Consider the following 15,741-nt stretch of genomic DNA (forward strand, 5'->3'; position numbering starts at 1 on the left):
TTTACGTTTTATATACAAAACTCATTCAAAAGGACAACAGTGGGCAAATTCCCCACAAGAGATTTTGATAAAGGTTCATGATGATAAAGTTTACTCAAAGTTAACTGAAGCTTTAGCATAAGTGTTTACCTACTTTCAACTACCGTAACTCTTCAACCATTTATACAATTAGCATAATGCCAGCGGATTCTGAAAAGCAGCTTTGCACTGATATGCAGCACTTTCTTGAAGTGAAGTGTTTACACAATCAATATAAATCAGCTGATTCTGTCGCGGAGAAAAGTGGCTTTGTGCTGCATAATGGGGCAAAACTGATATAAAAAGCTGTGTTTCTCCGAATCACAGATCTCACTAACGATATCTTCAATGTTACAGGGTTAAGCAGACTTTCAGCTAAATAAAAGAGAATCAGTAAATACAGACATAGAATAAAGTTCTTTCAAAAACCTTTCAAAACCCAAACTAGACAGGGTGTGTTCAATCAATCAAACCCTGGAATAATCTGATCCAGATAATAATCAGCAAGTAGGGTGGTGATTGCTTGCCAATAAATGTGGTGGTAGCTTTTGAGGACCAGGGTTTGGCAGCCCAGTGCTTAGATCTCTCCAACGAAAACTGTCATTTCACACATGACTTATCCAAATTTCCATCTCATTCCTCCGAGGCTAACTGAAAAAGTGTGCTCAAATATCAATATTTTGTTAGGGAAATTTTAGGATTGAGATCAGAATATTGCATATAAACGGAGTCAGTGACTTGTTCTAATCTTAGCCTCACAATAAAAAGACTCATCTTACAAAATAGAACAAAAAATGTACAAAAATCCTTAATAAATAATTGTTAACCTGTCAAAATAAACATCAAATCAAAATATTTGGACAGTTCAAAGTAATAATTCATTAAACTTTCTATCAGTGATTGTATACACTGTAAGTAGGACAATGCAAAATAGAGTCATGCAATTTTCATGTGAAGTATGAAGTTTCATTGATTTCATGGAACTGTTTACTTTTTTTCAGACTTTTCGATAATTAGCTCATACAGACAGTTGGTACTTGTTAAGAGGTTTTGTTTATATGTTTAACTTTTGGACAGCATACTAAAGACACACACACGCAAGAAGGTAGCATCCAAATTTGGTGGAATCCAATCCAACAAATTCCCTCTTGACCTCAGAAATGCAGCACCACTTCTGCTCCCTGTCCTGGATAAATATAGCACACAGTGGTGCCGGTTACAGACGGACAATAATTTAGTCCAGTGCAAACCTCTGATTGGCCAACAGTGAGCTGGTGATGTAATGCTGTAGGAAAGAGTTATCAGCATTTTACGCAAACCAGGTGGCCTGTGCTTCCACCATGCCAACCATTCATGCTTAATACTTGGTTGCTAGTATTACAGGGATGCAGGCTCAAGGTCATCGTGATCATCATTAGCTACAACTCTGTGGGAAACTGGGGGGTGTTTGTGGATGGGAGGACACAATGCAGTGAGAGACGAAAAGCTGCTCCTCATGATGAGCTGTGTGGGAGCTCCCTAAATGATGACATCACCTTGACGACGGGGATTTACTGTAAAAACAGGCAGCTTCATTCAACAAGGATCTGCAGCAAACCTCAGGCTGAATCTTTCTGTTTTCTCAGAGCACTTTTGCAGGAGCAGAGCAAGAAATAGTTGAATGTTTCACTGTTTTAGTAATGACTAAGGTCTTGTTTTAAAAAAAGCAAAAGTATGACCCAGCCTGACTGAAAATAGCCCTAAATGCTGAGCTGGATGCTTGGTATCTAAAATAGTGCTGGGCTGCACATCACTGCCACTGTTCCTTCCTTCCTCTCTGTGAATAAAAAAGTTAATTGAACTGATATTTAATGAATAAACTGTTGATTATCAAAGTGTACTGCACTTTGTATCTAAGTAAAAACAGCAGGTCTACAGTTGAAACAAAGTGAAACTTTCTCCAAAGCTGCAGTGTAATGAGTGTATAGCACCGTTGGCCTAGTTGGCCTGTTCCTGTTTCTTTTCTCTCTAATTTCTTTCTTTTTGGCACCACTTTCTGACATCCTGGGAAGCACCACTGCAGTGCGGGGCTTGGGCCAGATGTCTGTCCTCACCAGTGCTCCAAAGCAGACTGATCTAATCTGGCTGCCCTGCAAGCATGCTTGGTACACAAACAGACTAAAGGGGTTAAACAACCTTGCCATGGATGACGATCGAGGACTTAGTAAATGAAGTGAGAATGACATCAGTACGGCAGGCAAAAAGTGCCTTGAAACGCAAAAGAAGAGCCAAAGACAATGCATCAGATCCAAGTTCTTCATATGTATACATTGAAAATGAAAGACGGATTTTAGGATAGTTAAGTAAAATGGGTGTCATGTGGAATGAATTACAAGTGTAACAAAAAGTGTGCGTACTTTGTGAGGGATCTGTTTTTCAAAATAGTTTACAGATTTTCCATAAATTTGTGGAAAACACTCACAGGCTCTCCAGGGAGTCCAGGTGGACCGGGGTGACCTTTCTGTCCCTGCAGAAACAGAGTTAAAGCCTGATCAGACTATGGACACTAAACGACAAATGACAGCAGATATAGACTGCAGTGCAGAAAATCCAAACAAACACTTGCATGGTTCTTTCCATGTGAGAAAAACAAAAGTCAAACATACCATCTACAACACAAGTCACCAACAGAAAAAACACTGTGCCATGTGCAAGGAGTCAATGTACCATCTGGCTGTGTTCACACAGAAACAGTGCCAGAACAATGGCATGTTGAGGATATAAATGCCTTCCTATTTGAGTCAGATAGCAGATCCCTTTTACTTCTTTCAGAGCAGACGCTCTGACAACCTGACAGTTCTTTCCAATTGTTTAGCTGACTTCCGCATCACAATACAAACCTGTAATAAAAAAATGTTAGTGTTAGAGAAGATGTATTTACTGGAGGCAAGTAAGTAGACAGAGAAATTCTGAGAGAGAAAAAAGTATATTGAAGAAAATAAAAAGGAAAAAACAGATGTACAATAACTGGAAAGGCTCCTGATGTCCTGTCTTTATAAACCACAGCTAGGGAACGAATCTAAAACACGACATGTTTCCGTAAACCACCAGACTGCCAATAGAGGCAGAAGACACTGCAGCTTCCAAACTTTTATGATATTACAGGAGATTACTTTGCCTGAGCTAAAGTTTTTTTTCCAGGCCTAATAAATGCATGACCATTGTATATCTTTTTTTAAAAATATAATAATTACATTATGCCTACCTTTTGGTAATGCTCATTGTTAAAAATTAAGAAGCTAACAGAGCAAAGTACCAAATAAAGAACAGATAGAATTGTTGACTGTAACTAATAGATAGAAGCTGATGTCTGTCAGCTGAAAGATTGGCAAAAAAAGACATTCACATTTTTCAGTCTTTTTTTAGAAGAAACAGCATTTTATATTTTCAATCTGTCTAATGTATACTTTCCAAAGAATACATCAGATGTTGTGTTTAAACTGTTACTCAGTACTTGAATTGCTTTTCCACCCCTAACAACTCTCTACTGCTAAAGTGATACTTTGGGTGCCAACTATTCCCTTTTAAAATTACTTTTTGTCTGAACTATCTTCTTCTGCATAGGTGCTAGAATGTGTAAAAAGAAAAAAAAAGTCATAAAGGCCTGTGCTTCATATGAAATCGTACTTTAAGACAAACTACTCTATAAGTAAAAAAATCAATCCACCTGTCCTTCCTTAAGCCCCACTCTGATCATTTTTGAATCTGTTTTAAAAGTGTGCCAGTGGTCTTTTGGTTATAATTGCACTGTTTATGGCTAAAATAATAAAATTGGTCGTTAACTTAAACATAGTTTCTGCAGAGCGGCAGTAGTTCACGAGAAATTAGCCTCTGCAACCCCTTCCCATGACCAATACCTGAGAGCTCTCTGTTTACACACTCTCCTGCTATAGCTTAAAGCCCCACACAACCACAACTTGACATTATCAGTGCAACAAAAATTGCGAGCAATATTAGAGCAATCCAGTCATACAGTTTTGAGCCAGATTTCAGCTCAGATGAGAAAAACACAGACATACATGGATCTATTTGTCAACAATTGGATGCATCAGAATGGAGCAGAGCAGGGAACTTGTGGCCCACCCAGTGGTGCATCAACTACTAGCTCTTTCAACTGCTTTTTTTGCTGCTCCTGATTCACAATGATTTGAATAAAGAAACACCTAGAAATGCAATTTTTAGCTTAATAATTTTCTTTAACATGACCCTCATAAAAAAATTCCACATAATCATGTAAAAACACCATTTTCAGCAGAGTGATAAGTCTTTAGCAAATGTAAACCCTAATACTGGATATTCATTCATTCATTTTCTGTACCGCTTTGTCCCTTTCGGGGTCACGGGGCTGCCGGAGCCTATCCCGGCCACTTGGGCGTAGGCAGGGGATGCCCTGGACAGGTCGCCAGTCTGTTGCAGGGTAGAACATCCACAATCACACACCCATGCACTCTCACACTCACACCTATGGACAATTTAGAGTTGCCAATACACCTATGAAGCATGTTTTTGGACAGTGGGAGGAAGCCGGAGATCCCGGAGAAAACCCACACATGCACGGGGAGAACATGCAAACTCCACACAGAAAGGTCCCCCATTGATGTATTTTTCATGTCCCCCAGCCAGGACTTGAACCAGGGGCCTTCTTGCTGTGAGGCAAGAGCGCTAACCACTGCGCCACCGTGCTGGATATCTTTCTTTTAATCCAAGCAGTGATCTAATGTCTTTCTAACATGCTAGCACATTTAAACATGACCGTACGTTTCCCCCCTTTGTTTTTCAGGCTTACTTATAGAATGAACATGTGTTGAGCCTGATGTTCCCATGCTGTGCTGTGCGGTCTACTAACCGAACACACAAACACACAACCTGCTTTGGGTTTGGAGTGCAAAACCACAACCTCTGAACCTCAGCTGGACCATCTTAGATCCTTATCTCGCCCATAATGAGTTCACTAATGAGAGCAGCCATTCCCACCAAACTGACTGTGTTTACAATGCCACTTGTTTAATGAGCATGTGTATTTAATTAAAAACAAAACAAAAAAACCCCACATCATTTACAGCAGCACCCCCCTCCCGGTAGCACCCAAGACACTCTTCTCCCCCACTGAGCTAAAAAAAAAACAGCCTGAAGGAAGCAGACCATGTGTTTCATTGTGTCTGCTGATGACATGTCATCTTCTCACTGGCTACTGGAAATACATTTAAAACTGAATGTGCTCAAATAGGATCAGACCTCAACAGTGTTACTGTACAGCACAGAAAATATACCCTCCACCATCTGCCACCAGTGGACAACACCTACTAGGATAAATATTCAACATCACTATTCTATACTTTAATCTTTTCACTGCCTGCTTTCCAGAATCCCACAGTATGGAGCCAGAGGATTAAACAGTAATCATGTGGTTTCATCTATAGGCTGCATATACAGAACATTTACACACATGTTGGGCAGGGAGAAATGAAACAAACAACTACATGAACCTAAATGGGCAATATGGGTGAAATCTACCCCTGTGGTGGAAAAAAGGTTCCTCTTCCCCGCCTGAACCACAATTTCAACAACATGTTAGCTTCCAGGCAGAAGTGCTGTTAAGGAGGAAGACTTATTGTGTGACTTGAATTGCAAGGAAAATTGAGGCATGTTATTGCCAGGATGATGATGAACAATTTGTTTTTGTTTTATACACAGTTTTGGTAAATGGGCTGCCAAAAGACTGGAAAGCCAATAAAAATATACAATTCTTTTGGGTTTTGTTCAACTACAAATATATTCAAAACTCAAATTTCAAGTTTTCAAGTCAAAGAAAAAGAAAAAAAATTAAACCATATTGAGTTGGGATTTTATTTAAAGTCCCACTCCAATCATCTTTTGATCTATGGTAAAACCGTTGCTGTTGGTCTTTAAATTATGATTATGCCGTTTTTAGCTATCTAAAAAAACTTTGCCTTTTTCTAGGACATAGTTTCTGCAAAGTGGCAGGAGTTCATCAGCGATTTGCCTCTTGAATCGTGGGCGGGACTGCTGGCAGGGAGTAAGCCTGCTCTGGCTTCACATCATCCTTTTGTTTACCCCATTTTCTGCTAGCTTACAGCCCCTCACACCCCCAATCTAACAATACTGGTGCAACAAAAATGGCGAGCAATGCTTGGAGCTATGCAGCTTTACCTTTTTGAGACAGATTCCAGCTCAGACGAGGAAAACGAAGACGTACATGAATCTATTTGTCTGCAAGTGGATGCATTGGAAGAGACCGGAGGAGGGAGGTTGTGGCCCAACAACTGTAGCACCTATACGTCACAAGCTTTTTTCAACGCCATTTTTTTTTTTTAGTTTTTGTCTCCACCTGATACACAAGTATTCGAATAAAGAAACACTCAGAAACCCAGTTTTTATTATTAATTTTCTTTATTTATGTCCTCCATCATGATAAAAATGCCAAGACCATGTTAAAGACATGATTTCATTGGACTGGGTGTAAAAACACTTATCCCACACAGGAATTTGTAATATCTAATTTCCTCACAGTGGAAAAAGGGTCACAAAGGGAAGAAAAGCTATTTGGAAGTTAAAAAGGTAATGAGCCAATAAAAAAAGAAAAAGACATAGGTTGGTCAATCACTAAATTGAAGAAAAAAAGTACAGCTTCTGCAATATCATCACATCAGGTACATTAAACTGAATTTTTTTTAAATTAAATGTAGAAAGAGGTGTTTAATAGTTATCACTAGCAGCATCCCTTTGCTTTAAAGACACAAGCAATTTTAATCAAGTACAGTTCCCCGAATAGCCACTGGGAGCTTGTTACACTAAAGGCAATTCCCCTTTAAAACTTCAAAAGTAATCACAAGGTGATTGAAAAAAGATTTTCTGTGGTAAGGTTTCATGTTTATAGCATCTGAACTGAAGGTACGTTTACAAACGCTTTCCCTTAAAATTGTGCATAAATAGAAGCTTTATCTCTTGATTGACAGATTACTGTCAAATCCTCAACTCTGCAATCGTTTTATCGTGTGTCAACTAATAACCATTTAAAGAGATGGGGTACATAGAGTTTTAGCCCACTATTTTGGCTATCATGCAAATAAATCAATGCAAAAATAGGCAGAAAGGAAATGAAAAAAAGATGGACAGCATTTTTCCTCTGCTCCTGATTCACCACAAAATAAATAAAGAAATACTCAGAAATGCTGTTTTCAGCTTAATTGTCTTAATATCTGTCCTTCATTATGATAAAAACACTAGAAAAAGATGTTAAAAAACAAAAACATGATTTTCATTGGAGTGGGACTTTAAATTAGTCATGGATAGCTTGACTTTTACTTTTTTCCATCTTTATTGCAGTCAGTGGTCATAGACGTTATTAGAAAAGTTGGGTACAATAACTAAAATCACAATAAAATTGCTTGTATGAAGAAGCAAAAAAAAAAATTTACAGTGGAAATTGAAGCCATTGGTAGTTGCAGATACAAAATCTTCATAGAATAATTTACCAAAATGTTTTAAAAATCAAGGAGCAAGAATAAAAAATGTAACTGCCAAAAATGATATAACTCTCAAATCAGCACTTCAGGTCTGGAAACTTAAATGTTGCCTACAATACCAGACGGTAGCATAACCTTTGGCCGGAAAAGGCACAGACGAGTGAAAGACAGACAAAAAAGAAAACACAAAAATTGAACATCTGACATTGAGAATAGACAGAAAGACGGAGGCAGAAAGGTGTGACGTGGTGCTTGTAACTCGACCTTGTAGTTGAGGTCTGGTTCTGTGTACGTCCCCTCTCCCTGACCCTCCCTGCCATACTGAAAAGCCATTCAGGGTCTGCTCAGTAGAACAAATGTTGTACAGAGCGGAACATGCTTGGCTTGACCAACAGTGTAAAATCGCATCCCACTATCACGCTTTTAAAGCAGGGCTGCTTACTCCATTAAAGTTTTCCATGAAAAACCAGCAGGCAAATTCCACAATTCCCGCTCCAAACATCAAGCTGTGGCTGATTTAGAGCCGGTACTGCGTTGTGTGTGTTTGGGTGTCTGTGAGAGACAGCCTGCAAAGGTGGAGAGGGGAAAGAAAATGAAAAAAGCCCAGGGGAAGGTCCTGTTGTCTCATTTTCCTACACCGCAGAAATCCAAGCAAACAAGACAGAGCAAGTTAAACAGGCAGAGCAGTACGAAGAGAAGGAAACAGCTCATCATTGTTTGAGGAGGGCTTTAGAGTAAAAGTGTTATAAAAGTCATCACTGCTTCTCAGTTTCTCAGGATCTCTGTGGAAAGAGCTGGATCTGGACTTTCCACCTCACACGACAACAGAAGAACAGAACAAAGTCTGTCAGTCTTTGGTGTCTCGGTGCAGTTTGACTCACACATCTGTTCTACAACAGTGCACAGAGAATCATCAAAGCATCCTTGTAAGGCAATGCTGAGAACTAAAAACACAATAGTGTGCTGAGCAAACCTTCTTTGGGTCCATTGTGGTCAGGATGTTAACTCATTCCAGTTAATTCTACAAGTTTCCTTTACAGTCAACATAACTGTGGTCACTGACCAACACCTGGAGCTGACTCTGAGGATGACAGTCTATATAAGTGTTGATGAAGTTGCCATGGAGAAAATCCCCCCTGAAAATATAGCCTGATGCCATACTGATGACTAGGGGTGTTTTAAAGACCCACTCCAATGAAAGTTGTGTTTTTAACATGTTCTTGTGGTATTTTTCTCATAACGGAGGGCATACATAATCAAAATTAAGCCTAAAAGTGCATTTCTGAGCATTTCTTTATTCATATCGTTGTAAAATCAGGAGGAGACAAAAAAATGCAGTTTGAAATAGCTTGTAGCTGTTGCATAAAAAATCACTATTGGCAGGCCACAAGCTCCCTGAACCACTCCATTCTGATGCATCCACTTGCAGACAAATAGATCCATGTTTATCTTTGTTTTCCTCATCTGAGCTGGCATCTGGATCAAAATTGTACGGCTGGATAGCTCCAATATTGCTCGTCATTTTTGTGGCACCGGTATTGTTAAGTTGAGGTTGTAAGGGCCGTAAGCCCGCAGTAGAGCATATAAACAGATGGATGATGGGAAATAGGGGTAGGCTTACTCTGCGCCAACAGTTTAGGCTACATCTCAGAAACAAATTACTAATAAACTACTGCCGCTCTGCAGAAATTATGTCTTAAAAAACGATACAAGTTTTTGGCTTCAAACAACACAATTATTATTAAAAGACCACTGAGCCTCTAATAGTCCAAAGAATGATTGGAGTGGGTTTATAAAAGTGCTTGGTAACAGGTAACGAGCCACTGGGTATAAGAACCATTATTCAAGCTCTGCCTGCTGATCCCATCTTTTAGCAAAACAATAAATCTGGCAGGTATCTGTAGCATAAGAGGAAAATCAGCTGTCACCTTCAGCTGTTAGTCACAGGCCAAGCTTTAGATGGGGCCCCAAATCACTTCCATCACATTTTTTCCACTTACTTGAAGCAGTCAGCCCCCTTTTTTTCCATTTAAGTGAATGTGCGTAAGAGGGAGGTAGCATCTAAATGAACACAGACGCACACAACACACACACAGGCAGGTTCCTAACAAAAGCCATGTGTTCAATTGAGGCAGAAACCTTGTTGACACTCCTACAGACAGAGTATTGTTCCTCTAGGAAGGAAGCTTAGCATGCAGGAGCTCTTTTCACCTCTGCTGAAATGAAAACAATCTACCTGCTACTCTGAATTACTTAATCATTCCTGTACTTTGCTTGACATCTGTTCATGGCTCAACTGTAATAGATTCAAAATGTTACTGGAAGTTTTCCTCTTGCTTGCTTTGAGGCACAAGAGGACACATGATGCTGACTACAATCAAACTTTTTTTATATCTGTGTTTTGGAGATTCTCCATCACCATTAAAGAAAACAAAGTCTTTATAAATTCTGTGGACATCCTGCTAACATTCAGGGGCTGAAACTTTGTGAAAGTAGGGATATTATGACTGCACAGTAACTCTCAGATAACTTTTTATATGTAGAAAAGAAGAGCCTTTGATAAACAGTTTTATGAGAATAAAGTCATTATGTCTAAAAAAAAAAAAGTAAAAAAAAGTATCGGCACAACAACTAATCCATTGTTCCAATATATTTCTGGTTTTTATCTCACTTTTGTGAGTCTAATCAATAGGTTTAACCATTTTTAATACACCATTAGCTGATAAAATTACCCAAAAATGGGCAAATGCAGCTCTGTACCCCACATTTGACAACAATCGATGTGTTTTCCACAATCGTCTGTCTAATACTCATGACGTCACCTTTCTTAGTGACTCCTGGGTCTCTACTACTTTTATTGTGTTCATTTTCTGTAGCTGACTTTATTTTACCATGATTTGTTGAGTTCTTGGAATACTGGAAACCCCACATCATTTTAACAATAGTGTTTTCTTATTGCTCTCGTGTTTTTTGACAATTCCTTATGTTTTAGTGGCCATCTTGGAACCTCCATGACATCAAGAACAACAAAAAGGGGTGGGGGGGGGGTCTTCTCAGTTTCATAGTTCTGGTTTCCTTTTTGTACTGCCCCTCGTGTTCAGATGCTAATTTCACTGCTGCCCTAAAATAATTGATTATACGTCCTGTTTTATTTACTTTGCCAACATTGGGAATTGACTTTAAAAAGACTGACTTGGTTTAAACCAACAACCTGTAATTTCAGAAGCATAATGTGCAATTAATGAGGTATATTTTATTACTTCCCAGCTCAACAGAGGTTTCTTTAAGTTGGAGGACTTATCCTTTTGCCCATGCTTTAATTACAAACTAACCATGTGAAATTCTGCCTTGTAACTTGATTTTCTCCTGATAAGAGGAGTAACAAACAAGAAAGAACTTTCCCTTCTATAGGTGCACCTTAGTTAGAAATACTACAAACCCCATCAATAAGTTAACTTAGCCAATTTTTTTATCTGACAGATGAATAGATGTGAAACATTTTATATCTAATTTCTGAAGGCTTTATAACAGAATTTCTCTGTGTGAAGCCTGCATTTAGGTTTGCCTCAAAATGGGCTCTACTAAAATAAATGACGAATAAACAATGTTCGTTATTTAGTGAATAAATGCATGACTGCTCTGAGAATATAAATAGCAGCAGATGAGAGGACACGATTGTTATGGCATAGCGAATTCATTGTTACAAAGCAAAGGAATGACGCTAAATAAGATGGTTCCAGCTGAACAAAAAAAACAAAAAAACAGAAGAGGAAGGGTAACCATCTATGAGCACTTCATACTAAAGTAAATTCTTTACGAGATAATTTTTGTAAAGCCAAGTTTAAAACTTAGGCTATACTCAGTGGAGGAGCTACAGGGGACCAAGGGGGGACAGCTGCCCCCCAAGCAAAAGGTTCTGCTCCCCCACCAATTTTTGGAGTCAAAATTAGCACCACTATTGACAAAGATTGAGAAATCATTAATACAAGCTTCTTTGAGCATTATAAAAACTAAAAACGCAATATTTTTTAATATCACCTCAGCTACAAGAACTAGCGTTTCAATATTTATAACAATAACAATAGTAAAAGTGTTTAAAAGTCAAATTTAATATCCTTTCAGTGGAAATGGTCTTCCACTCTGCTGTTCTCATGCTCCACCCGTCCAAAGTCTTCTGCCCCTCTCCTACCCCTCCATGCAAAATGTTCTAGCTCCACCACTAGCTATTATTTAATAATAGCAATTGCACATATTTAAAAAAGCAATGTGCACAATTTACTGACATCTAGTGGCTAAGCTTCAGAATGCAACTACTTCTAAAGCCTTAGCAACAAAGAAATAAAATAGGGCATGGTTTGCTTAATACGTACAGCAATAATAAAGACCAAATGCATAGAAAATGTTACTGCCTACAAGAATCCATTACACAACTAAACAGATTAAGTAAAAAAAAAAAGCATTAATGTAAAAAATGTGTTATTTGTGACTTACAATTCGACCTATTTGACCAGGTTTTCCAACTGGGCCGATGATGCCGGGGTCTCCCTGGGAAAAGAAATAGCAAACATGTCAAAAAGCAGCAAAATTAGATCTGAAAAATAATTGACAGTAAGCATAACTAAAACATGACTAAACTGGGGGAAAATAAATTATGATGGCAGAGTTATGACTAAATACCTTTTCTCCTTTAGGTGCTGGTCCAGGTGACAAGCCAGGGTCTCCTTTCTTCCCCTTAAAGAAAATAAAATAACTTTTAGTAGTTTGACTAATATTTGGTCATTTCAATCTGGCAGCTTCTTGGAAAAACATTACTAAAATAGTTTTTACAGCCAGAATGATTATTTTTGCTGTCAATAAGCCAATAAAAACTTATAGACTTAAAAACAAAACAGGATTATGTCCTTATGTGCTGGTAAATCCACTAACACAAATACTTTTCTTACTGAACTCATTGCCCCTTTAGTCCTAAGCAAGGCACACACACACACACACACACACACACACACACATATATTCATTGAGCTTTGCTGTCAGCAGGTAGCACTAACAGGACTGCAGATCATTAAAGTTGTGGATCAGAAATTGCACAGAGGACAGACTTTCTCACTTTGTTTTTTAATGAAAGAGCAAAGATAGCAAACATCACATACTTCATAATTTTCTTTTCAACACACTTGTCTGGTAAAAGGAGCCGTCCCCGCTGCAGTTTAGCATCAACTGACAGCATTGTTCATTCACAAGGGCAGCAGATCAAAGCTATTCTGATGAACCTCAATATATTTCATTGTTTTAAATTATTTATAGATAACATGAGGAAAAAAACATTTACACCTTTGCAATTCCCTGCTGCATGATTTTTAAATCAAGCCCACCCTGACTGCCACAAGGCCAACTTCCCAGTGGCTCTTAACTGGACATGGTCCAAAAGAAGTTAGTTCGAATTAGCATCTGTGAGATGTGATAAAGAAACCTGATCCATGTAGGCTTAATCCATGACCCTGCAGGACCCCAATGATCTGCTGGAAATATCCTATAAGATCTTTCAACTTCCCTGGGTATATATTCTTTAAAGGTCAGAACTCTTAGTGGGACAAAATATGATTCTAATTTAAAATGTTTTAAAATGTGTCCTCAAGTGATCGGTAAGTTAAAAAAAAGACGTTTATCTTGAAAAATGACATTTGGCTGCTCATTTTGCTGAGCTGGAAATCTCCACACCAGTTTTTGTGTGCGTGTTGAGTATTATGACAGGCAGACTACTTTAATTAAGATCTGGAAACTTAATCATGTGTCATTTTCAGAACCCAAATGTAACAAAAACCAGACTTCTGTCAAGTCTTTGTGCTAAGCTGTTAGGTAGCGCATGACACTACCAAAATACTGTAAAGGCGTTTTTTCAATCTATTTATTTAAGGCCTCCCTCTTGAAGTAATGAAAGCCAAATAAAGGATTTGAGTCCTAGAATGTGTTCCGAACAGACTGAGAGGTTAAGGGGTGTTTGCTAAGACATATATCAATCCAGACAATTGTTGAGGGGGAGGATGCAGAGGATTTGTCTTGAGCAGGGTCATCTGTTCGCAAGTTAAAACCAGACAGATTTATATGAAGTTCTCACTTTCTGACTCCTAATGTCTTCTTCCTGGCACCTTTATAAATCACTTGGACCCCCCTCCGGTCTCTCCACTGTTTGTTATGGTTGCAGCAGAAGAACATACTCATACTGACATCAACAGGAACTGTGACTTATGTCTTCAAGTAAACAATACAATAATGTGGAAGTAAATTATGTTGGTGATAAAAAGTTATAACACACAGATACATTTTTAGCAAAGAATGTATTTCTATTTATTTAGATATATAGAATGTTTCTATTTATTTGAATATTTGATAGGCATAAGTCAAAAAATACAAACAAGCTTTAAAACACCCATGTTACAACGCTTTTTGCTACAGCAGATTTGCAGCATTTGTCACTACATGGTCTTTTAATGTAGAACAAATGCAAAACTAGAATGTATGAATAAAACACAGAGTGAAAGATTAACAAAGTAAAGTTAACTCACAGAAAACAGTTCAATCTTGTGCCAAAAAAGAAGTAAATGAAGGTGCAACTGGCAGATTTTGTTTGTTTTTTAAAAGTCTGGTCACAGTCAGACCAGTTCTTTACAGATATCTAGACCGATTTCTACAAAGAATTTATCTGGTTGCAGACATTTTTTCTAAGATGGGTAGCAGATTCCGCAGCCATGTGCCTTTTACAGGGCAAAAGAGGTTTTGCAAGAAAAGGCACCTTACCATGTCCGGTTAAGGAGCTGGATCTGCTTCAGCTCTGCAGTTTTACACATCTGTAGAAGGGCTTAGGTGCGAGTTCATTAAATCTTTTAAAAAATCATCTTTAAACAGTAAAAATTAATACGAATTTTAAATGTTCAAAAGTTATATTACTATAAATTATCACAGTTATGGTATTAATTTTGGTTTGTGGTCTAAAATCTTCAGAACCTAATTGTAAAGTGTGGTTTGATCTTTCTGTGACCTGACAGGAACTCCATTACCTCGGTGAGAAAAGATCATCGAGTTTATAAAAGCTTTTTTTTAAAAAGGGAAAGGCATTTTTTGTTATCATAAAGCAGCTCTTGTTTGACCTGACAACTTTACAAGTTTTTTAATATGGCTTTAAAATGTATTTGGAAACCTGAAATGATTTTGGAGGTATTTCTCTTCTGTAACTTTCTCAGTTGATTCCTCATTTATAAGAATATGCAAAGACTTTGTGAGGGTTTTTTTTTTAATAGGAAGCAGATACAAACGTGCAAGAGTCCTCCAACTAAGAGGATATCTTAATTTTAATCTTTTGTTTACTTTTTCACTGACTGCAGAACAGTTTTTCCATGTTTTACCTGAAAATGTCAGTTTCTGGAGGCTTGTTGTGAACTCAAATGACCCTATTTCCACAGACATAACACCTTTGTTCTTTATGAATTCCACCTGGTTTATAAAAGCTTAAAAAAGGGCCCTTAAGTTCTTCTTATGGGGCAAAGAAAGGTCACTTCATCAGCAACAGAGGCAACTGCATTTGGAAAAGTCAACATTGTTGCAGAGACTTTGGTCAAGGCAACAAAAGACCCAGTTGTGCTCATGAGCAGGAATAGCTGTGTACCTTTAAACCAGGTGGACCAGGTCGACCGGGGTTCCCATGAGGACCAGGGGCGCCCTGTGAAAAAAATCAGAAAGATGGAGATGTAATCAAAAGGCGATTGAGATTTCAATCAATCGCCATGCTGGGACAAGGAGCTTCCTATGGTGAATTGGACCAGAAAAGAGGATATCAAAGACTGTCTGGATAACATCACCCGTCATGCTTTTCTAGCTTGGTTTCCTATGCATTACCTGTGTGCCTGTGTGTGTGCGTGTGTGAGATATTTAGGGTTGGGGGTCGAGGCTCACAGAAAATCTGGAGCCCCTTGTGTGGCTTTACCATAGCGTGGCTAAGGTTTCTCAACCCTTTTTTCCTCACCTTCCATCCACCTCCTGCATCCACCATGCCCACAAATAAAAATCAAAATAAAAAAGTAGATGCAACTTCCAGGCATCTTGATGACTTAAACAGATCACCCCATGTCGTAACATGTTAAGTTTGGGTTTCTCTTTTGATGTATGTTTCTGTCAGCGTTGGCAGCAGCTGAGGAAATAAACC

General features: G+C 38.3%; 1 protein-coding gene across 1 annotated transcript in view; it reads right to left on the bottom strand.

Moving 5' to 3' along the window:
* The window catches only part of col27a1 (collagen type XXVII alpha 1 chain), a 66,399-nt gene that overhangs the window by 33,379 nt on the left and 17,279 nt on the right, over positions 1 to 15,741 (bottom strand). The window contains exons 5-8 of the mRNA XM_004074688.4: positions 15,205 to 15,258; positions 12,222 to 12,275; positions 12,036 to 12,089; positions 2,480 to 2,524 (exon numbers count right to left, since the gene is read on the bottom strand). Coding sequence (XP_004074736.1) covers positions 2,480 to 2,524; positions 12,036 to 12,089; positions 12,222 to 12,275; positions 15,205 to 15,258 — 207 coding nt within the window. The remainder of the gene's footprint in view (positions 1 to 2,479; positions 2,525 to 12,035; positions 12,090 to 12,221; positions 12,276 to 15,204; positions 15,259 to 15,741) is intronic.

The sequence above is a fragment of the Oryzias latipes genome, chromosome 12 (assembly GCF_002234675.1).
Source record: "Oryzias latipes chromosome 12, ASM223467v1".
In the NCBI taxonomy this organism is placed as follows: Eukaryota; Metazoa; Chordata; class Actinopteri; order Beloniformes; family Adrianichthyidae; genus Oryzias; species Oryzias latipes.